This window comes from Saccostrea echinata, unplaced genomic scaffold, assembly GCF_033153115.1.
Source record: "Saccostrea echinata isolate AGI-Se365-2 ecotype Australia unplaced genomic scaffold, CSIRO_AGI_Sech_v1 ptg000019l, whole genome shotgun sequence".
In the NCBI taxonomy this organism is placed as follows: Eukaryota; Metazoa; Mollusca; class Bivalvia; order Ostreida; family Ostreidae; genus Saccostrea; species Saccostrea echinata.
The window spans coordinates 3,649,010-3,666,981 of record NW_026889768.1 but is presented as its reverse complement, the minus strand read 5'-3'; the positions used below and the strand labels follow the sequence as shown (position 1 = coordinate 3,666,981).

At 35.1% G+C, this 17,972-nt stretch overlaps 1 protein-coding gene across 1 annotated transcript in view; it reads left to right on the top strand.

The window, feature by feature from the left end:
- The window catches only part of LOC133189681 (uncharacterized), an 84,278-nt gene that overhangs the window by 31,656 nt on the left and 34,650 nt on the right, over positions 1-17,972 (top strand). The window contains exons 18-31 of the mRNA XM_061325080.1: positions 162-317; positions 551-745; positions 926-1,126; positions 1,349-1,522; positions 1,649-1,765; positions 1,859-2,088; positions 2,169-2,439; positions 2,707-6,816; positions 7,535-7,755; positions 8,119-8,539; positions 9,108-9,340; positions 14,576-15,311; positions 15,399-15,589; positions 16,582-16,813. Coding sequence (XP_061181064.1) covers positions 162-317; positions 551-745; positions 926-1,126; positions 1,349-1,522; positions 1,649-1,765; positions 1,859-2,088; positions 2,169-2,439; positions 2,707-6,816; positions 7,535-7,755; positions 8,119-8,539; positions 9,108-9,340; positions 14,576-15,311; positions 15,399-15,589; positions 16,582-16,813 — 7,488 coding nt within the window. The remainder of the gene's footprint in view (positions 1-161; positions 318-550; positions 746-925; positions 1,127-1,348; positions 1,523-1,648; positions 1,766-1,858; positions 2,089-2,168; positions 2,440-2,706; positions 6,817-7,534; positions 7,756-8,118; positions 8,540-9,107; positions 9,341-14,575; positions 15,312-15,398; positions 15,590-16,581; positions 16,814-17,972) is intronic.

The following is a 17,972-nucleotide window of genomic DNA, read 5'->3' as shown; positions in this document are numbered from 1 at the left end:
TATAGGCGAGTATATACGGTGTTAGTCATTCCTTAAATACAAGAAAGATTATATGTATTACGTTTTTCTACTCTCTGTAAGATAAAAATGATTAATTTTCATTACATCTACTAGATATTATACAATTATGATAATGACATACATCATGCATGGTATTGTAGATATCAATGAGTGTGAAAGTGATGTCTGTGATCACCGGTGTAATAATACAGAGGGGAGCTATATCTGTGAATGTCAACCTGGCTATAAACTCTACAATGGAAATGATGTCATTGTCTTGAACCAAAGAGTGCTTATTCCCAACAAAACTTGTATAGGTATTACTTGCTCTTGTAAAGAAATAGATAGCAGACACAGAATTTTTAAAAGCTCTTAAGTTGGTTTTAATGAAAGAAATAACAGTTTTTATAATGGCCAATTTTTTGCAGAATTATGTTTTAATGAAAATATAAAAAATTAAAAAAGGAAGACTTTGATATATTAAATCAATCAATATACTACAACCAAATTTCCTTGCTAAACATTTATGAAAGTTTATATTCTTTGTCAGTGACATGCCCAGCCTTCAATGTGTCAAATGGAGGGAGAGGTTTTGCCAACACTACCAAGCTGCCTGACGATACTTATATCTACCCCACCTCAATCTTTATCTACTGTCCCTTTGGAACACTTCCCTCATGGAACACCACCACAATCTACTGCCAGGCTAATGGAACATGGTCTCATAATATCGATCGCTGTATAGGTAACAAAAATACACTGTTGTGAGTTCTGGATTTTGAAAGAAACCTATATATTTTTGAAATATGATTCAGTATGTAATATATAAACATCATAATAGCTAGGATATAATTTGTAATACTTTTAATCATAATTAAGAAGGCTGTTGAGACTTTACTCACTGTTGATATTTTCTTTTACTTAGATCAAGTGTGTGAAGGTCTTCCAACATTAGAGAATGGCTATGTTTTCTATGACCGTGATATGTTAAGGCTTGGCACGGTGGCTACCTATAACTGTTCGGAGGGCTACACTTTATATGGGACACCACAGAGACAGTGTGTGTCTGATAATAATAGAACAGCCCTATGGAGCCCAAGTGGTGACAACATAACAGTCTGTCTACGTATGGGCCTTCTGTTATCTTGGGTTAAAGAAGATCATGTTCGAAATATTATTATTAATTTATTACAGGATATTTTTTTGTATTTGAATAAATTTTGAAAGCTTAGAAGTTTGTATGAAAGAATAGTGTTTATTGGGGTAACTAGTGTTTTAAAATAAATAATTTATTATTGATTGTCATAGACTGAATAACTTTAATGCAGTATTCTGATTTTTATTTTAGCAAAGACATGTATAAAACCAGTAGAACCAGCCCATGGATTTGTGAATTACACTGGTCTTTCTTATGGGTCAGTCGCTACCTATAGCTGCCAGTGTGGGTACACTCTGATTGGGTCAAGGGTCAGACACTGTCAAGGAAATGGAGTCTGGAGTGGTAACAGCACCATATGTGTGGGTAAGTAGTTGAGAGAACTGTGTATTCAGTAGGATTAGAAAATAAGAATTTCATGATGTAATTAAGATTAAAAATGATGTATAAGTAATTGAGATAAAAGAATATATACATATAAATTTTTAACAGAGATGGAATGTTCTACACCCACTGCACCCGTCAACGGTGGTGTATATAGTTCAACCAGAATGTCTTACTTTGGCAGCAGAATTTCATATACCTGTCAGAAAGGTTACTCTCTCATAGGTAAATTTCCACTAAAACACTTCATAAACCTAGACTTCTTTTACCCTGTATTAGAATTCTGTAAAAAAAAAAAATGACTGATGATTTTTTCAGGGTCTACTCATTCCACTTGTGCCTTACCAGAGGAAACCAGTATTCCTGACCTCTTGCTGTTGTTAAAGGTCAAGTTCAAGGGAGACAACAACATCAACACTCAATGTGCCCGTAGATATGGTGTAGTGTTGGCAGCTAAATATAATGCAAGCATTCATAATCTGCCTGCCTGTTCCTCTGTACACATGAATGTGTTAGACTCAAGCACAGGAAATTTTTCTGGCTCTGAGGTAAAGCTATTTTGAAATGTTTTGCTCCTGAAAGTTTATCTTTTCATGCTATTTTTGGTGCAGCTTTCTTTTATTTTCAGATCATTCTGGGGACATCGATAACAATGAGTGGCTCTGCCTCTGTGGTGTGCAGTTGTTCATCAGACATCATACAGAACACACCAGCAAGTATAAACTGGAAAATAACTGAAACAGGTTGTCCAACACTTGCTAATAAAGACCGGGCAACACCAGAGAAAAAGTTCCTGGAGAAGATTCAGCATTGGAAATGTCCAGCAGACTTCACTCTGCAAGGTGGAACAGATGGCTGCCTAGTGGACTCCTTTGTTCCAACATGCCGGAAAGTTACTGGTAAGATTTACATGTATATATTGCTATATATTAAAAAAAATATCTTCTCTTTTGTGTCACTCTAGAAGTACTAATTGGTATTCTCTGTTACTAAATTGCTTGGCCTGGAATGAGAATTATATATGTATATGCATCCTTTCTTTTTCTCTGGCTGTGGTCTTTTTTTATCTGGTCATTCCCCTGTAGATTATAACTAATTGTTTATTTTGATATGGTGCCATTGTAAAGTTTTGCATGCTATTTGACATTTATTGTTTAACTTTTAAGAATGTTTAGATACAGAGGAGCCTGTTGAAATAACTTCTACCATTTCTACACTTCTTACATCTCAATCTACTGCAACCATGTTATCAACTACCACAGAGGAGGAACAAAGGACTGGAAGTACTCTTCCTACTGAAGAACCAGCAGATGTGGTTACAACTGTAACATTTACACAAGATTACACTTTGTCATCAAATAGTGCACCTACAGAACAGATAACTACTAAAACCACAGTTACAAATGCACCTATGGAACAGATAACAACTAAAACCACAACTACAAATGAACAAAATACTTCAACTAATGCAATAAGCAGCACATTGTTCTTTAACACAACTGACACAACTTCACTTTCATATTCTGACTCTGTTTCAAATATATCTACAAAAGCCCCACACACAGTACAAACAATTGTAGCAAGTACAGCAGAAAATCCTAAACCCACCACAACAAAATCAACAACAACCACAGAAGTTACTACAACATCAAAAGAAGTTCCTATAATGACCACAGTTTCAAGAGAATTCCCAGCATCAACTGCAACAATGTTACCTTCACAAACAGTTTCAACAACCACCTCTGCAGAGGCACCGTCTACCACTACAACGGAAACTACTACAACAGTGACAAAAACGGAAGCTGCTACAACATCAAAAGAGCCTTCTACAACAACCACAACAACACTGGATCATAAAACAACAATGTTAACAGGTACAACAGCAAGTAAATCAACAGAGACTCCTTCAACCACTGAGACAACAGAATCTTCTACAATAAAAATAACACAGGCTTTTATAACAACCACAACAAAAGCTCCGACGACAACCACAATAATCCCTGGTACATTTAGCACAAAAGAGGTTTCTATGACCACAGAAATAACAGGGGCATTTACAACAAGCAAAACAACAGAGGCACAAACTTCAAGTGAAATAAACAAAGTTCCAACAGCAATCACAACAACTACTTCAACAGCAATCACAACAACTACTTCAACAGCTCAAACATCTGAGGCATTAACAACAGGAACAGAAGCTATTTCAACAACCACAACAACAGAGATTCCTACAATTACCACAGTAACAGGATCTACAACAACCATTACAACAAAGTTGCCTTCAATAACAGAAGTTACATCAACAATCAAAGCAACTGAGGGTCCTTCCACCACTGCCAAAATAGAGATTTTTACTACTTCTCCTAAATCAGAAGCTCCTACTACAGCCAAAACAACAAAGCCTCCTACAACAATAGAGACACTTTCCACAACTCAAACAACAGAGTCTCCTACGACAACAGAGGATCTTTCAACAGCTAGAACATCTGAGATACCTACAGCAGGAACAGAGGCTTCTATAACAAGCACAATAACAGCAACTCCTACAACAACTAACAACTCTGAAACATTAACTCCTACAACAATGACAACAACAGAGGCTCAAAGAACAATCTCAACAATAGAGGCTCTAACTACAACCAAAGCAAAAGAGGCCCCAACAACAACTACAACAACAGAGGCTCCAACAACAACCTCAACTACAGAGGCTCCAACAACCACAACAACAGAGGTTCCTTCTACAACCACCACAACAGAGGCTCCAACATCAATCACAACAACAGAGACCCCACCAACAACCTCAACAGAGGCTCCAACAACAATCTCAACAACAGAAGCTTCTTTTTCAAGTACAACAGAAGATATAACAACAAATGCTCCAACAACAACCTCAACAGCAGAGGCTCCTACAACAACAGCAACAACAGAGGCTTCTACATCTACCACAACAGCAGAGGCTCCAACAACAACCTCAACAACAAAGGCTCCAACAACAATCACAACAACAAAGACACCAAAAACAACCTCAATATCAGAGGCTCCAGCAACAACCTCAACAAGAGAGTCTACTTCTACAACCACAACAGAAGCTCCAACAACAACCACAATGGCTCCAACTAAAACCTCAACAACAGAGGCTTTTACAATTACCACAATAGCAGAGGCTCAAGCAACCTCAACAACAAAAGCTCCAACAACAACCACAACATTAGAGGCTCCAACAACAACCACAACAACAGAGGTCCCAACAACAACCACCACAACAAAGGTCCCAACAACAACCACAACATTAGAGTCTACAACCACAACAACAGAGGTCCCAACAACAACCACAACAGAGCCTCCAACAACAACCTCAACAACAGAAGCTCCAACAATAACCACAACATTAATGGCTCCAACAACAACCACAACAACAGAGGTTCCTACTACAATCACAACAAAGGCTCTTACAAGAACCTCAACAACAGAGGCTCCAACAACAACCACAACAACAGATGTTCCTACAACAACCTCAGCAACAGACTTTCTAAAAACAACCACACTAGCAGAAGCTCCAACCACAACAGAGGCTTCAGGTTCAACCACAACAAAGGCTCCAACAATGACCTTAATAACAGAGGCTCCAACAACAACAGCAGCAACAGAGACAACAACCACAACTGAGGCTCCAACAACAACAACAATTGCTTCAACAATAACCTCAACAACAAAGGCTTCTATAACTACCATGACAAAGGCTCCAACAACAACCACATCAAAAGAGGTACCTCCAACAACTTCAGCAACAGAGGTTCCAACAACAGCAACAAAGGCTACAATCACAATGGGGACTCCAACAACAACAGTGGCTTCAACAATAACCTCAACAACAAAGGCTCCTATAACTACCACAACAAAGGCTCCAACAACAACCACATCAACAGAGGTTCCAACAACATTAACACTAACAGAAGCACCAACCACAACAGAGACTTTAAGCACAACCACAACAAAGGCACCAACAATGACCTCAGTAACAGAGGCTCCAACAACAACCTCAAAGTCAGAGGCTACTATTACAACCACAACTGAGGCTCCAACAGCAAGAACAACAATGGCTTCAACAACAACATCAATAACAAAGACTCCTACAACTACCACAACAACAAAACCTCCAACAAGAACCACTACATTAGTGGCTCCACCAGCAACCACAACAACAGAAGCTCCAACAACAGCCTCAGCAACAGAGGCTCCAACCACAACAACAGAGGTTCCTGTAACATACTCAACAACAGAGGTTCCAACAACAACCAAACTAAGAGAGGCTCCAACCACAACAGAGACTTCAACAACAACCCCAACAACAGAAGCTCCTACTTATACAACAACAACAGAGACTCAAATAACAACTACAGAGGTTCTAATTACAACCACAACAGAGGCTTCAACATCGAAGGCTCCAACAAAAACCAAAACAACAGAGGTTATTTCCACAACAGAGACTGCAGCAACAACAGAGGTTCCAACAATAACAGAGGTTTTAACAACAACAGATGCTCTTACAACAACAGAAGCTCCAACAACAACCACAATAAAAGAGGCTCAGACAACAACCATAAAAACAGAGATTCCACCAGCAATCTCAACAACAGATGCTATAAGTACATCCACAATGAAAGAGGCTCCAACAACAACAGAAATTCCAATGACAACAACAACAACAAAGGCTCCAACAACAGTCACAACAACAGAGACTCCAGTAACAACAAAAGAGGTTCCTACAACCACAACAATAGAGGCTACAACCACAACAGAGGCTACTAAAACGACCACAACAACAGAGGCTACTAAAACAACCACAAAAACAGAGGCTCCAACAACAACAGAGGCTACTAAAACTGCCACAACAACAGAGACTCCTGTAACAACAGAGGCTACTAAAACTACCACAACAGAGACTCCTACAACAACAGAGGCTTCTATAACAACCACAACAACAGAGTCTTCTACAACAACAGAGGCTACTAAAACTACCACAACAACAGAGGCTCCAACAAGATCCACAACAAAGAATCCTACAACTACCACAATAGCAGAGACTTCTACAACTACCACAACAACAGAGGCTTCAAATGCTTATTCATCTGTTTATACAACTACACTCACAAATACTTCTCAAACACCTACAAGTACACTTGTACCAATAACTTCTACCACTACTACTGCACAGACAACAACAACAGAACCATTGATAGCTGAAACGACAACACCAGGAACAACATTGGCTACCTGTAAGATTTTATGGTATTATCTAACATAGGTTTATGGTATTACGTAACATAGGTTAAAATAGTTCAGGAAGAAATAGAGAATCCCCTGTATAGTGTAGAGTCTTGAGGTTAAGCTGCATTATTTTCTCTGTCATATTCTAATGTATAACAAACATTAGGTCATTTCAATGACAAGTGAACAAGTTCAAAAATATGATAAAATTTAAAATTTACAAGTTGTTTGGTGATGAAGTGTATTTCAACCAAAGCTGATTTGATGTTTTAATTTCCCAGATGTGTTCTGATATTTTATATGTGTATCATATTTCTCCCAATTAAGCATGCATACAGTATGAAATGAACATTTAGCATGATTGACATGTACCAGAATTATGACAGAATGATAAGCATGAAGCCTGAATGTAGAGAAGAATCAGTGGATTATAGTGATTTATTGTAAGAGTGTAGTGTTCTTGTGTCATTGACAGGGAATAGGAAGCATGGCAGGGCTTTTCAACATGATAGTTTACATGTATTGTTTTTCTATAAATCTATTTTCATTTATAAAATATATATATATTTTTTTTTTGAAAATCATCACAATTTACCTTATTTTAGACTATAATAATTATTAACTTGTGAGTAAGTATGAAAAATACACATAATGTGAAGAAAGTTTGATTTCAATGCAGAATGTTTGTTTCCATAACAGACAATTTGTATGCATGTATTTTTTTAGCTCTTCCCCCAGTGCATTTTGGGATTTATTGGACATACAAATATCCAGCATACCCTACTGATACTAGCTGTCAGCAGAATTTGGAAAACCGTTATGTTTCCGAATTTGATAACAGCAAAAAAGCAATTGAGGATGCATTGGCAGCTAATAGGAAATCCTGTAAAGGGGTTACATTGTCAGTAACTCGAGAGAGACCCTACATCACTGATCCACACCAGGAGGTAAGAACAAACATCAAACACAGCATTGTAATGACACTGTCATACTTACAGCTTTTGAATTTCATTCAATTAAATTTGGATAGTTTAATGATACACACTACGCAATTGCTTGTTAAAGACTTGAAGCCTAGGCATGGATTATTGTTCATATTAAACCAATAATATTCTAAAAATATTAAGTTCTGTTGAATTCCAAGATCTCAATTACTGATTTTGTAAAGATAGATATTTTTACAGCAATAAATTTTGTGAAGCTTTTTTTAACGTTACAAAATTCATAAAAAAAAAAACTTTTCCCACACTAACATTTCTTTTTCACAGTATGTCTAAATTTCTCATTTTGCAATTTATTTCTTCTTCCAGTTCATATTTATTTTGAAAATTGGTTTCATGGGGGACCAAGGTCAGGTGGAAACTTGTGCTAAGAGTGTCAATGGCACCATCAACACAAAAGTAGAGAATGTATTTAATTCAATGGAGACCAATCAACCATGCCCATCTATTTATCCCTTTTCAAGTCGCACACTGTCCAAACAAAGTGCATGGATGTGTCTGAGTAATAGCTACCGCTATGATGCTAACCAGCATCTCTGTATACTGAATATCCAGAGCTTAGCAGCATCCTTCTTACGTCCAGCTTCCCGGGCCGACACTCAACCAGAGGTGGTGATACAGACGGTACCACGACTAGAACCCACCAGTACTATCAAGCCTATGGTGTCCACCACCACTGTTCCAAGTTCTACCAGTATTGTGACACCGATGTCCACCCCAGCCTCACCTGGTTAGCTAACAAATGGCTTCTTGTTTCATATCTGTATTGTCACATTTTTATTTCAATTTTTTTTAATTGCTGTTTATTTTTGTATTTCCGTACATATTATATACATGTTGTTTACATCTGTGTCTGTTTTATTTAGAATTCAGCAGACTGGAAGTAAATTTCAGTCTTTTTTCTTCCAGAAACTAGTGTACATGTATAATCAAGCATTTTAAAAATGTCATATACAGATTTAATACATAATTATTACATGTATTTCTATTCCACATTTCTTTCAAGTAGAATGATGCATGTTTTCTTTGTTTAAATTTCCTATGTCCCTCTTAGATATGCATGCTGCATGATATGCATCTAAATACGACAATTTAGAAATATACCTTGCTGTATTTTGACTCTCTCTCTCTCTCTCTCTCCATTCAAAGCAAGATTACTGAATTATAAACCATCCTTTCTTGTTTTAATCTGGTTTTGTAACCTACCCAGTAAGCAAATAAATAGTATACATATATACATGTGTATTTATTTTTCCTCAGTGTTCCTTTTGCTAATGTTTATTCCTTATTTGTTTCAGCTGAACCAGACCAAACTCCATTCTTTACCCTTGAGTATAACTTCACCCTGCAGAGTGAAGGATTAACACAGGAATGTGAGGAGAGATTGCGTGAAGATATAAAATATACAGTCCAACAAGCCAGCGAGGCCATTATACAGGTCTTCCCTCACCTACCTGACTGCGATCACATCACAGATGCCACATTACTTGACACCACGTCCATGCTCTCACATGACCCAACCACTAACCAGGTTTGTCTTTTTATAAGTGGCCTCAAATTTTAGGGGTTTTTTTTGGTCTTGTTGACATAATACTTGTTTGAAAAATACTAATTACTTCTTACTACTAAAGCATGCAAAGAAGAGAATAACAGTGTATAAAATAAGTAGGAAAAAGAGGCATTTGAAAATCATTCAAATAATGTTATATTCATCTGCATGCTCTGTGTCATGTAAAGGGTTGACTTTAGGTCATCATCTAGTAAGTAATGGCAGAGTTACTTTAGGGTTTTCATCAGTCTACTTTTCAACCGGGTTTTTTTTATTCCATAGCAGAACCAGAGTGTGATGTAGGTATAGACATAAACTTTTGGATTCACTTGTCCTTCAAGCAAGTAAACTTTGACCTGTCCCAATGATTAATTTTTATTGCCCAAATTTAGAAGGAAAATATCTTGTAATCCAATTTCTACTTCTTCTTTTTTTCAATAATTGAAGATACAGGATTGAGATATTGAAAGGGGATTAAAAATTGAAAAAGTTATTAAAGAAAATAGATAATGTCATTTATATTTTTGTTTATTTTCAGAAGGGTCTTCTGGTTTATTATAAATTTGTATCCCTCCTTTTGTACTACAAAGCCAATATACATGCATCTTCATTAGAATACGTCACATATCAAATATATTTGGTGTAAATCTTTCTGTAAGTAAGCAATATAAAGATCGACTCTTATTATTCATTGAACATTGATACAGCACATGATGTATGGAACAATGTATCTAGGAATAAAAGAGGAATATTCCAAAGCCCAAAAAATCTTGCAATCTGACAAAAATAAAGTGTTCAATTTATTACTGCATTTTCAAACTAATGTACATTTTGTAGGTAAAGTTTCTATCATATATTCACCTGCTTGATTGGACAAGCACACTGACAATTTCACTTGCCCGAACTGAGATATTACTTTTTCCGGGGGCACTCGGACAACTGTTAATGTCTATCCCTATATTGTGCTGTGCGTTTTGCACCATCTTCCGTTTGTCGGTAAAATCTTTTGAATATTTTCAATTTCTTCACTGGAACAGTTGTACAATATCAACCATTTTTGGTACATACAGTTGGCATCTGTAAGTAAATATCGAGGAACATAAATTGTGAATTTCATGGTCTCTGCCTACCTTGGATCTCAGGGGTGTGGCCACAACAGAAAAGATAATCCAGTTATCAAAAATCTTTCTTCCTGGACATAAAGTCAAACCATTAGCATGATTATTAAGCAGTGAGACCCTTTAACATGTTTAAAGAATTGTAAAATTCATGGGCTTAAAGCCTTTTATAGTAATACATTATGTTTTATAAATACCTAAAACTTCTTTCTGTCCCTTTAATTATTTTTTTCGGGGGGGGGGGGGGGGGGGGGGGGGGCTTTGTCTTATAAAGGACCTGTCTTAAAATTGCCTTTGTTCTAAGAGTTAAAATATTGGCTTTCTTAATCATTGTACCATAAATATATTGTACAACAGATTTTTTACATCCTTCAGCTTGTGTGACATTTGAAATTCTGGGTTCTTTGCATGCATGGTGCTTGCTTGCATCATTTAATCATAATTGACAAAGTACTGTGCACTGGGTAAATAAAAACTATTTAAACCAACCCAACAATGATAAGAAAATGCAAATATAACATGAAGAAGCCATCTTGACTTTTAAGTGCATAAATTCAGTTTTGCATTTTTCAAATTTTAGTGCAACATATCTTAATGCAAAAAGAATTTGATTTTTTTGTATTTATATCTCTTACGGACTTAAAATCTTGTCAAACTTTTCAAACCTCAAGATGCATCTTTTCCCAAAATTTCATTGAAATCTTATTTAAGAGATACTTCCTTGCCAAACAGACAGAAGGCAGACAAATAGAAAAAAAAAAAAATGTTTGAGTCTTGTTTAGAATGATATAGAAAATATTTTAGAGATTGTATGTTACCCAGTGTGCAGTATTTCATAAGATAAATGTAAAGATATGACAATTGACTGGATGCATTACCTTTGCAGTCTCTGCAGTATGATCTTAGGTTCTTGGAGAACGAGACGGTAAGCTATTCAGTGTATCCACCCTAAATACATCTCAATTTTGCTTGTAGATATCTTTTTAGTTACTATCTTGGAGAAAAAAATATTGGTATTATTAAAATGTTTTATTTTTATTGGATGATCCAATCAATGCAAGTGCTTTATGTGATACCTTAATGGGTGTGGATCACAAAGAATTCTATGGTAATGCTTTGTTATCCAAACTCAGACTTGGCATGTCATTCTTTGCAAAGCTTTCTGCTTGCTTTATACACCATTTCAGAAAATATATTTTTAGCAGTAGCATTAGTTGCCCATTTAAATCACATGATGCAGAATGTACTCCTAAACAAAAACAAGAAAGACATTGTTATTTATATCCTTTTCATCAAATTTATGTGGTATTTACTGGTTTCATGAAATCTATTATGGCTTCATGTTAGCATGTTTAAAATTCAGAAACTTTTCTGGAACAAATTGAAATTTATTTTTTACACGGCTTTATTTGTAGACGACCCCCACACCAAACAAGGTATAACTGGACTGCATGGCATGTCTTGGGCACATGTTTCTATGCATACTTGTAAAGACCTCATTTGTATAGGTCTTCTGCATAGATTAATCACTGAGTGCACCACAATTGACTGTGCATGGTTTTTATTTTAATAGTTTATGCTAACTTGAAAAATTTGAAGTTCATTGAATTAAAATTTTAACTTCTTTCATGTAAATTTTGGACTCTGACATTATTTGCTATTAATGATCCATCTTGGATTTTGAACACCTGTACCTTTTAAGCTCACTTGAACCAAAGGCTTAAGTGAGCTTTTCTGATTGAAGGCTGTCCCATGTTCATCTGTCGTGTGTCATCTGTAAACTTTTTATATTTTAGACTTCTCTTTGAGAATCACTTGGCTAATTTCAACCAAACTTGCCACAAAGCATGCTTTGGTAAACTGGGCTAGACAAATAGCATTGCCCAAAGCCCTAGACACTAATTTTCTTTGGCGGGTAAGTTATTTGATAAGTGGTACCTGCCTGCAAACAAGTGCTTTTCCAGTTAGCAAAAAATCAAATGTCGTTTGTTTTACCAATGTTAAAATATGATGAATTGCAGCAGAGCACCAGTTTTCGCTACTGTTAACCACTACATTGAATACTTGGTTGGAACTCCTTTAGAATTTACCTATTCATGTGTTGTTAAAATATACACAAGATGAACATGGCAGCTATCCATGTCATTTCAAAAAAGTTGTAGAGGATTTTAGACCTTTTTATTGTCAAAATTTAAAATCCATGCTGTGAGTACAGACATATGCTACTGCATGGTAATAAAATTAGAGCTGTTGACTTGTGTTCACACACATTCATGAAGTCAATGGCTCAGTTGGCATGCAGTAGTGTTTTTTTTATAATGAAATGTATATTTCATTTTTGGTTTTGTTTATATAAATACATATTAATACATTAAAAAAAAGCATTACCTTATTGAAAAAGAATTTTAAAGATAACAATGAAACTTTGATTTTACTAATATCCTAAAAATCTTAAACGTTATACTTAAACAGTCAAATAATGGACTTTGATCATGTGTGCATATTATGCAAGTAATGAAATGACTTCTATCAGCTGAGAAATTTTTAGGTTGACAATGTGCAATTTTATTCTAATGCTAGTTATTTATATTCCTTGCCATTGAAAAGATTTGACTTCAATTTTCTTGTCTTTTAGTATTTGGGATGTTAAAGTAATACTGAGAAATGTATATTTACATGTACATGTATATATATTGACATGACGTGTTTAAAATTTTAAGCTTAATAATCAGTGCACACTGACACACTGAGAAGTCTTCCTAGGATTAGAAATATCCCCTAAATTTTTCGCTAAGAGGACTAAGTGATTTTGGATCTAAAAGTTTATTCAAATTAAGCCCCTGGGTATACGGTTTGGCCATAATGGGGGATCAAAGATTCACATGGGAATATTTAGATCGAATATCTTGAGGGTATGTTGGGGCCACAATATGGGGTCTTTTTGTGGAATAAAGATCTTTTAAAAGATCTTTTAGATTCTTTTTTCTTCTGAAAAAAAGGAGGGCCAAGGTGACTCAGGTGAGCATTGTGGCCTATGGGCCTCTTGTTAATTTACATTGTAAGGAAGAGTGTTATGAGGCATGAGATAAACTAAACTTAACTTTGCGCAAGCAGATTTATGGTGCTAGCTTAAGAGGTCTTCTGATTGAAAAGCAGTTGTTTCTCACTTTGCATGAAAATCCTGATCATGCTGAGAACTGATTTTATATGCACAATATAGCAGTATTTACTCTCACAGATACCTGTGAATCTAATAAAGAATCATATAAATAAGGGTGCTGCTGTCATTTGAATGCACCTTATCACTCTCACCTGAATAGTGTCTCACATTAGTTCTAAATCTAGTTGCATTACTGATTCTATAATATAGGTCTCACATTAGTTCTAAATCTAGCAGCATTCTATAATGTAGGTGTAGCATCACTAGTAGAACACTTTGACTGGGAGATGCAGCATCTGTGATTCATCATTAAATGAAATATTCATGAAATTTTCTGATAAATATAGGATCTCCCATGATTTGTAGTTGGATATGATTTTTATCCAACGAGTTGTGTGTTTTTTATCCCCGAGCCTTGGCGAGGGGATAAAAACACACAACGAGTTGGATAAAAGTCATATCCAACTACAAATCATGGGAGATTCTTTTTATCCCATGTTAAATACTTCACAACCAATGTTTTACACTGTTTTATATAGGACTCCACTTTATTTTACTTCATCACGCTAACGCAAAAACCATTGTGACGTCACAACTGCACTTAACTGTGGATTATGAAAAAATTATCCAATGAGTCATATCCACGGGATAAAGGGGTAAACATGGGATAAATTCTGATTATTGAACATATGAACTTATTATGAAAAGTTTCACTGTAGAAGCAGGAATCTGTTAAGTAAAGGTCACATAAGTGATGGCCTGATGGAGGAAAGGCTTTCGTCTTTATAAATAAATTAATATATATATATATATATATATATATATATATATATATATATATATATATATATATATATATATATATATATGTATATATATATATATATCATGAAATGTTGTACATGTGTAGAATGTCAATGATTTTGTTGTTCTACCTAGATAATACTGAGGGTGCCCTTTGTGCTGCAATCAAGGAACTTCCCACTGGACATGGAGTCCTGCATTAACCATAGCCTTAGACAGTTACTAGATGACAACTTTCAGAATAACATATCAAATCTCGTGAAAGGAATCCCTAGCAATATTTGTCACAAAATAGATTATGTGAGTTCAGGTTATACAATGAACATCGGATGCCAAAGTCCTTTTCAATTCCATCACATAGCCCGGCGTTGCTATCGTACCCCTGTGCTTTATATGATAACTAGAGAATATAAAATGAAGGTGACCTTTTCAGTTGCTACAGCAAGCTTGCCTGAGTGTCGTTTGCATTTCCAAACATCAATTCGGAAACAACTGGAGAGGCAAGAAGTCTCAATTATAAAGGAACGCCTGTATGACATGTGTCTGGACCATGATGTGGTTGTAACAATTAACAAAAATATTGGTGAACTAGGATATCATTTAAGTGACAGTGTCAATAGTGAAGTATATGGTAATGTTAGTGTACTTTTGATGGCTACTTCAGAGCAAGCAAATTATGCGGGTTGTGCTTCAACAGTATTGCACAAACACCTTTGGGGTAAAGACTTCATTCCAGGAGCCCTTGTTGTGCCAACAGAAAACTCTAGAAAATGTGGTAACCTGACGTGGGAGAAAAATGATCCTCTGGATATGAAAGATCATTGTCTGGGTTCTTACCTCTACTATAAACAACTCCGACGATGTATTGATGGTACGTCAAAGCATTTAGTATTCAGTCTTTAGAACTTTTTGACATGAATTTGAAAGAAATGCAATTCTTACAATCTTTTCATTACAGACAGATCAGCAGTTCTAAGAGCTAACTTCTCCACCAATATAAGCTGGGTAGGTGTTCCCAGCCAGAATTGTATGATTAGCCTTAGACAACAGCTGAGGGGGTACATGATTGATGTAATAAAGAGTGAAGCCAACTCTAGTCAGTGCAGGCAGATGTCTAAAGGAATTGAAGCTAACATTGCTGGGAATCAGGTGTGTAAATGATCTGTGTTACACTTCCTGACATAGCTCATCAGAACCTTCATTATACATACATATTTGTCACAGAGAACATGATTTGCCTGCTTTTTCCTATTCCTTTCTTTTAATAAATAATAATAATAATAAAAAATCAAGCTACAAAGATTTTGTAATACAGAGTCTTTTGAATACTTGTCAAAAAGTTTCAAGTGCATGTGTATCAATTGTCAGGAATTTTATTTTCTTCAGTTTCTTTTTTTTTCTTCTCATAAATAAAGGTTCAAGGGATATTTGTGGATTTACCAATGTAAAGGTTTTCAAGTTGAAATAAGGTGCCACATTTTGTAATTGTGAGCATAGAAATGCAAGATTTTACATCACTTTCAATATTTATTTTATAAATTTTAAAAAAGATATAGAAATGAGCTTCCTAGGGACAAATAAAATTGCTCTTTTTTTTCATTACACTGTGTTCGTCCTGAAACTTGTGGTAGCCCATAATGTATTGCAACTCATTCAACTGATTTGTCAGTTGGTAAAGTAAACAACTAATCTAACATGCAAATTTATGCTGAGGTCAGGAAATCTAGTGACCTGCTAAAGTGTCTTCAATCCATACACCCCAGAAAATCTATTTTAATTGATTTTACAAGAAAAGTCTAGCATTTTAATTGCATGATTACTGCATGAGTTTCTATTGTCTCTTTTAAATGTGATCAGCAGGATTTGGTACATGTATCCGTCTTTATTTCAACATTTTTCTTGGGGTAGTCTTCAATTATGTTACTTTTTTCTTGTTTCTTCAAGAGTGTATGAGCTTCTGTCAGAAGCTAGATTATTGATACAAGAAAACAAGGAGCAAATCTAAGTTATCACCCACTAGCCCTGTAAAGTACCAATCTAGAAAAGTTAGCATCTGCTTCTGTGAGTTCTGGGTGGAATGAAAGTCATTTGATTAGATAGAGGAGTAATATTGTTGTAATGTGTTTTGGTTTGGATTGTAGGTTGAACTGACTTTGAGCATTTTACCATATGAGTGGGACATAAATCGTACTTTGATGTGCCTAAGACTGTTGTATAAAGAGAACTTCAGTTCTGTGTATCAGAGATTCCAACAAGATATGGGCTCAGCTTGTCCAGTCAGTCAATCAAGGAGATTCAACACTCCAGACTTCAGCTTTCTTTGCATGGCACCAAACTATACTTGGAATGAAAATGCTTATGTCTGTGTTAAAGGTATGTAAAAGTATATTTAGAATTTTTTTGTTTCTATTTTAAAGTATATTTCTATGAAAACTTTATTATACCCCCCTCAAATAAAAAAAAATTGGGTTTACATATATATATATATATATATATATATATATATATATATATATATATATATATATATATATATATATATATATGTTGTATGTCAGTCTGTCCGTCTGTCTGTCCATGCAATTGTGCGCTTTATAGCTTCTTAATGGAAAAACATGGGAAGTTTATATTTCACACAAATATAACTTATGTCCTCAAGATGTGTCATGACCTTGACACAAGGTCACTCTGCCAAGTTCAAGGTCACTGGCAGAAAAAAAGTATAAATTAGTTACTTGTTCATTACTCTCAAATAGATAAGTATTTGAAATTGAATTGTATTTGAATTTTTTAAAGATTATTTTTGAGCTAGAGGTATATCATAACCTTTACCCAAGATCATTGTGGCAAGTTCAAGGTCGCTGGCAGAAAAAGTGTACAATTCATGTCAGGTCCATAGAAGTCTAATGGAGAAACATATGTTTGCCTTTCACTCAAAGATTATGTATGACCTGAGGATATGTAAGTCTTTAATTTTAACCAAGGTTACTTTGAGAAGTTCAAGGTCTTATTTAGATAATTGTATTTGGGTGTTTGAAAAAAAATTGCAGCAGGGGGAACAATTTTGTGAGCTCACTCACAATACCTCTAGTTATTGGGGTCTGCTGTGTTTGTAGATATATAATAAGATAGGTCAAACAACAATTTCCACCTAAGGAATTAATTGTTGCCATTTAAAATGATGTGCTTCACAAATACACTTGGTAGAATGATAAAAAACAGTGAAAATCACTTGTAAAATGTATATAAAACAAACACTTTTACAACAAATTCATATCTGTTGCATAAAAGTCATTAACCACAATAAATGATGTTGTACAAAAAATTGTTAAATTTACTTGACTGTATCATGAGTGTGTTAAATATACAAAGGGACCTAGGCAGAACATTCATGTTGTATGAACATTTTTCTAGTTAGTTATAAACATACAATTTAAAAAAAGTCATGAAAGCAATTTAATTGCAGGTATTACAATTAGTAAATGAAGTTCCTGCTTGCTTATTAATAAAAGTAAAGTTATGAAGTGTATAA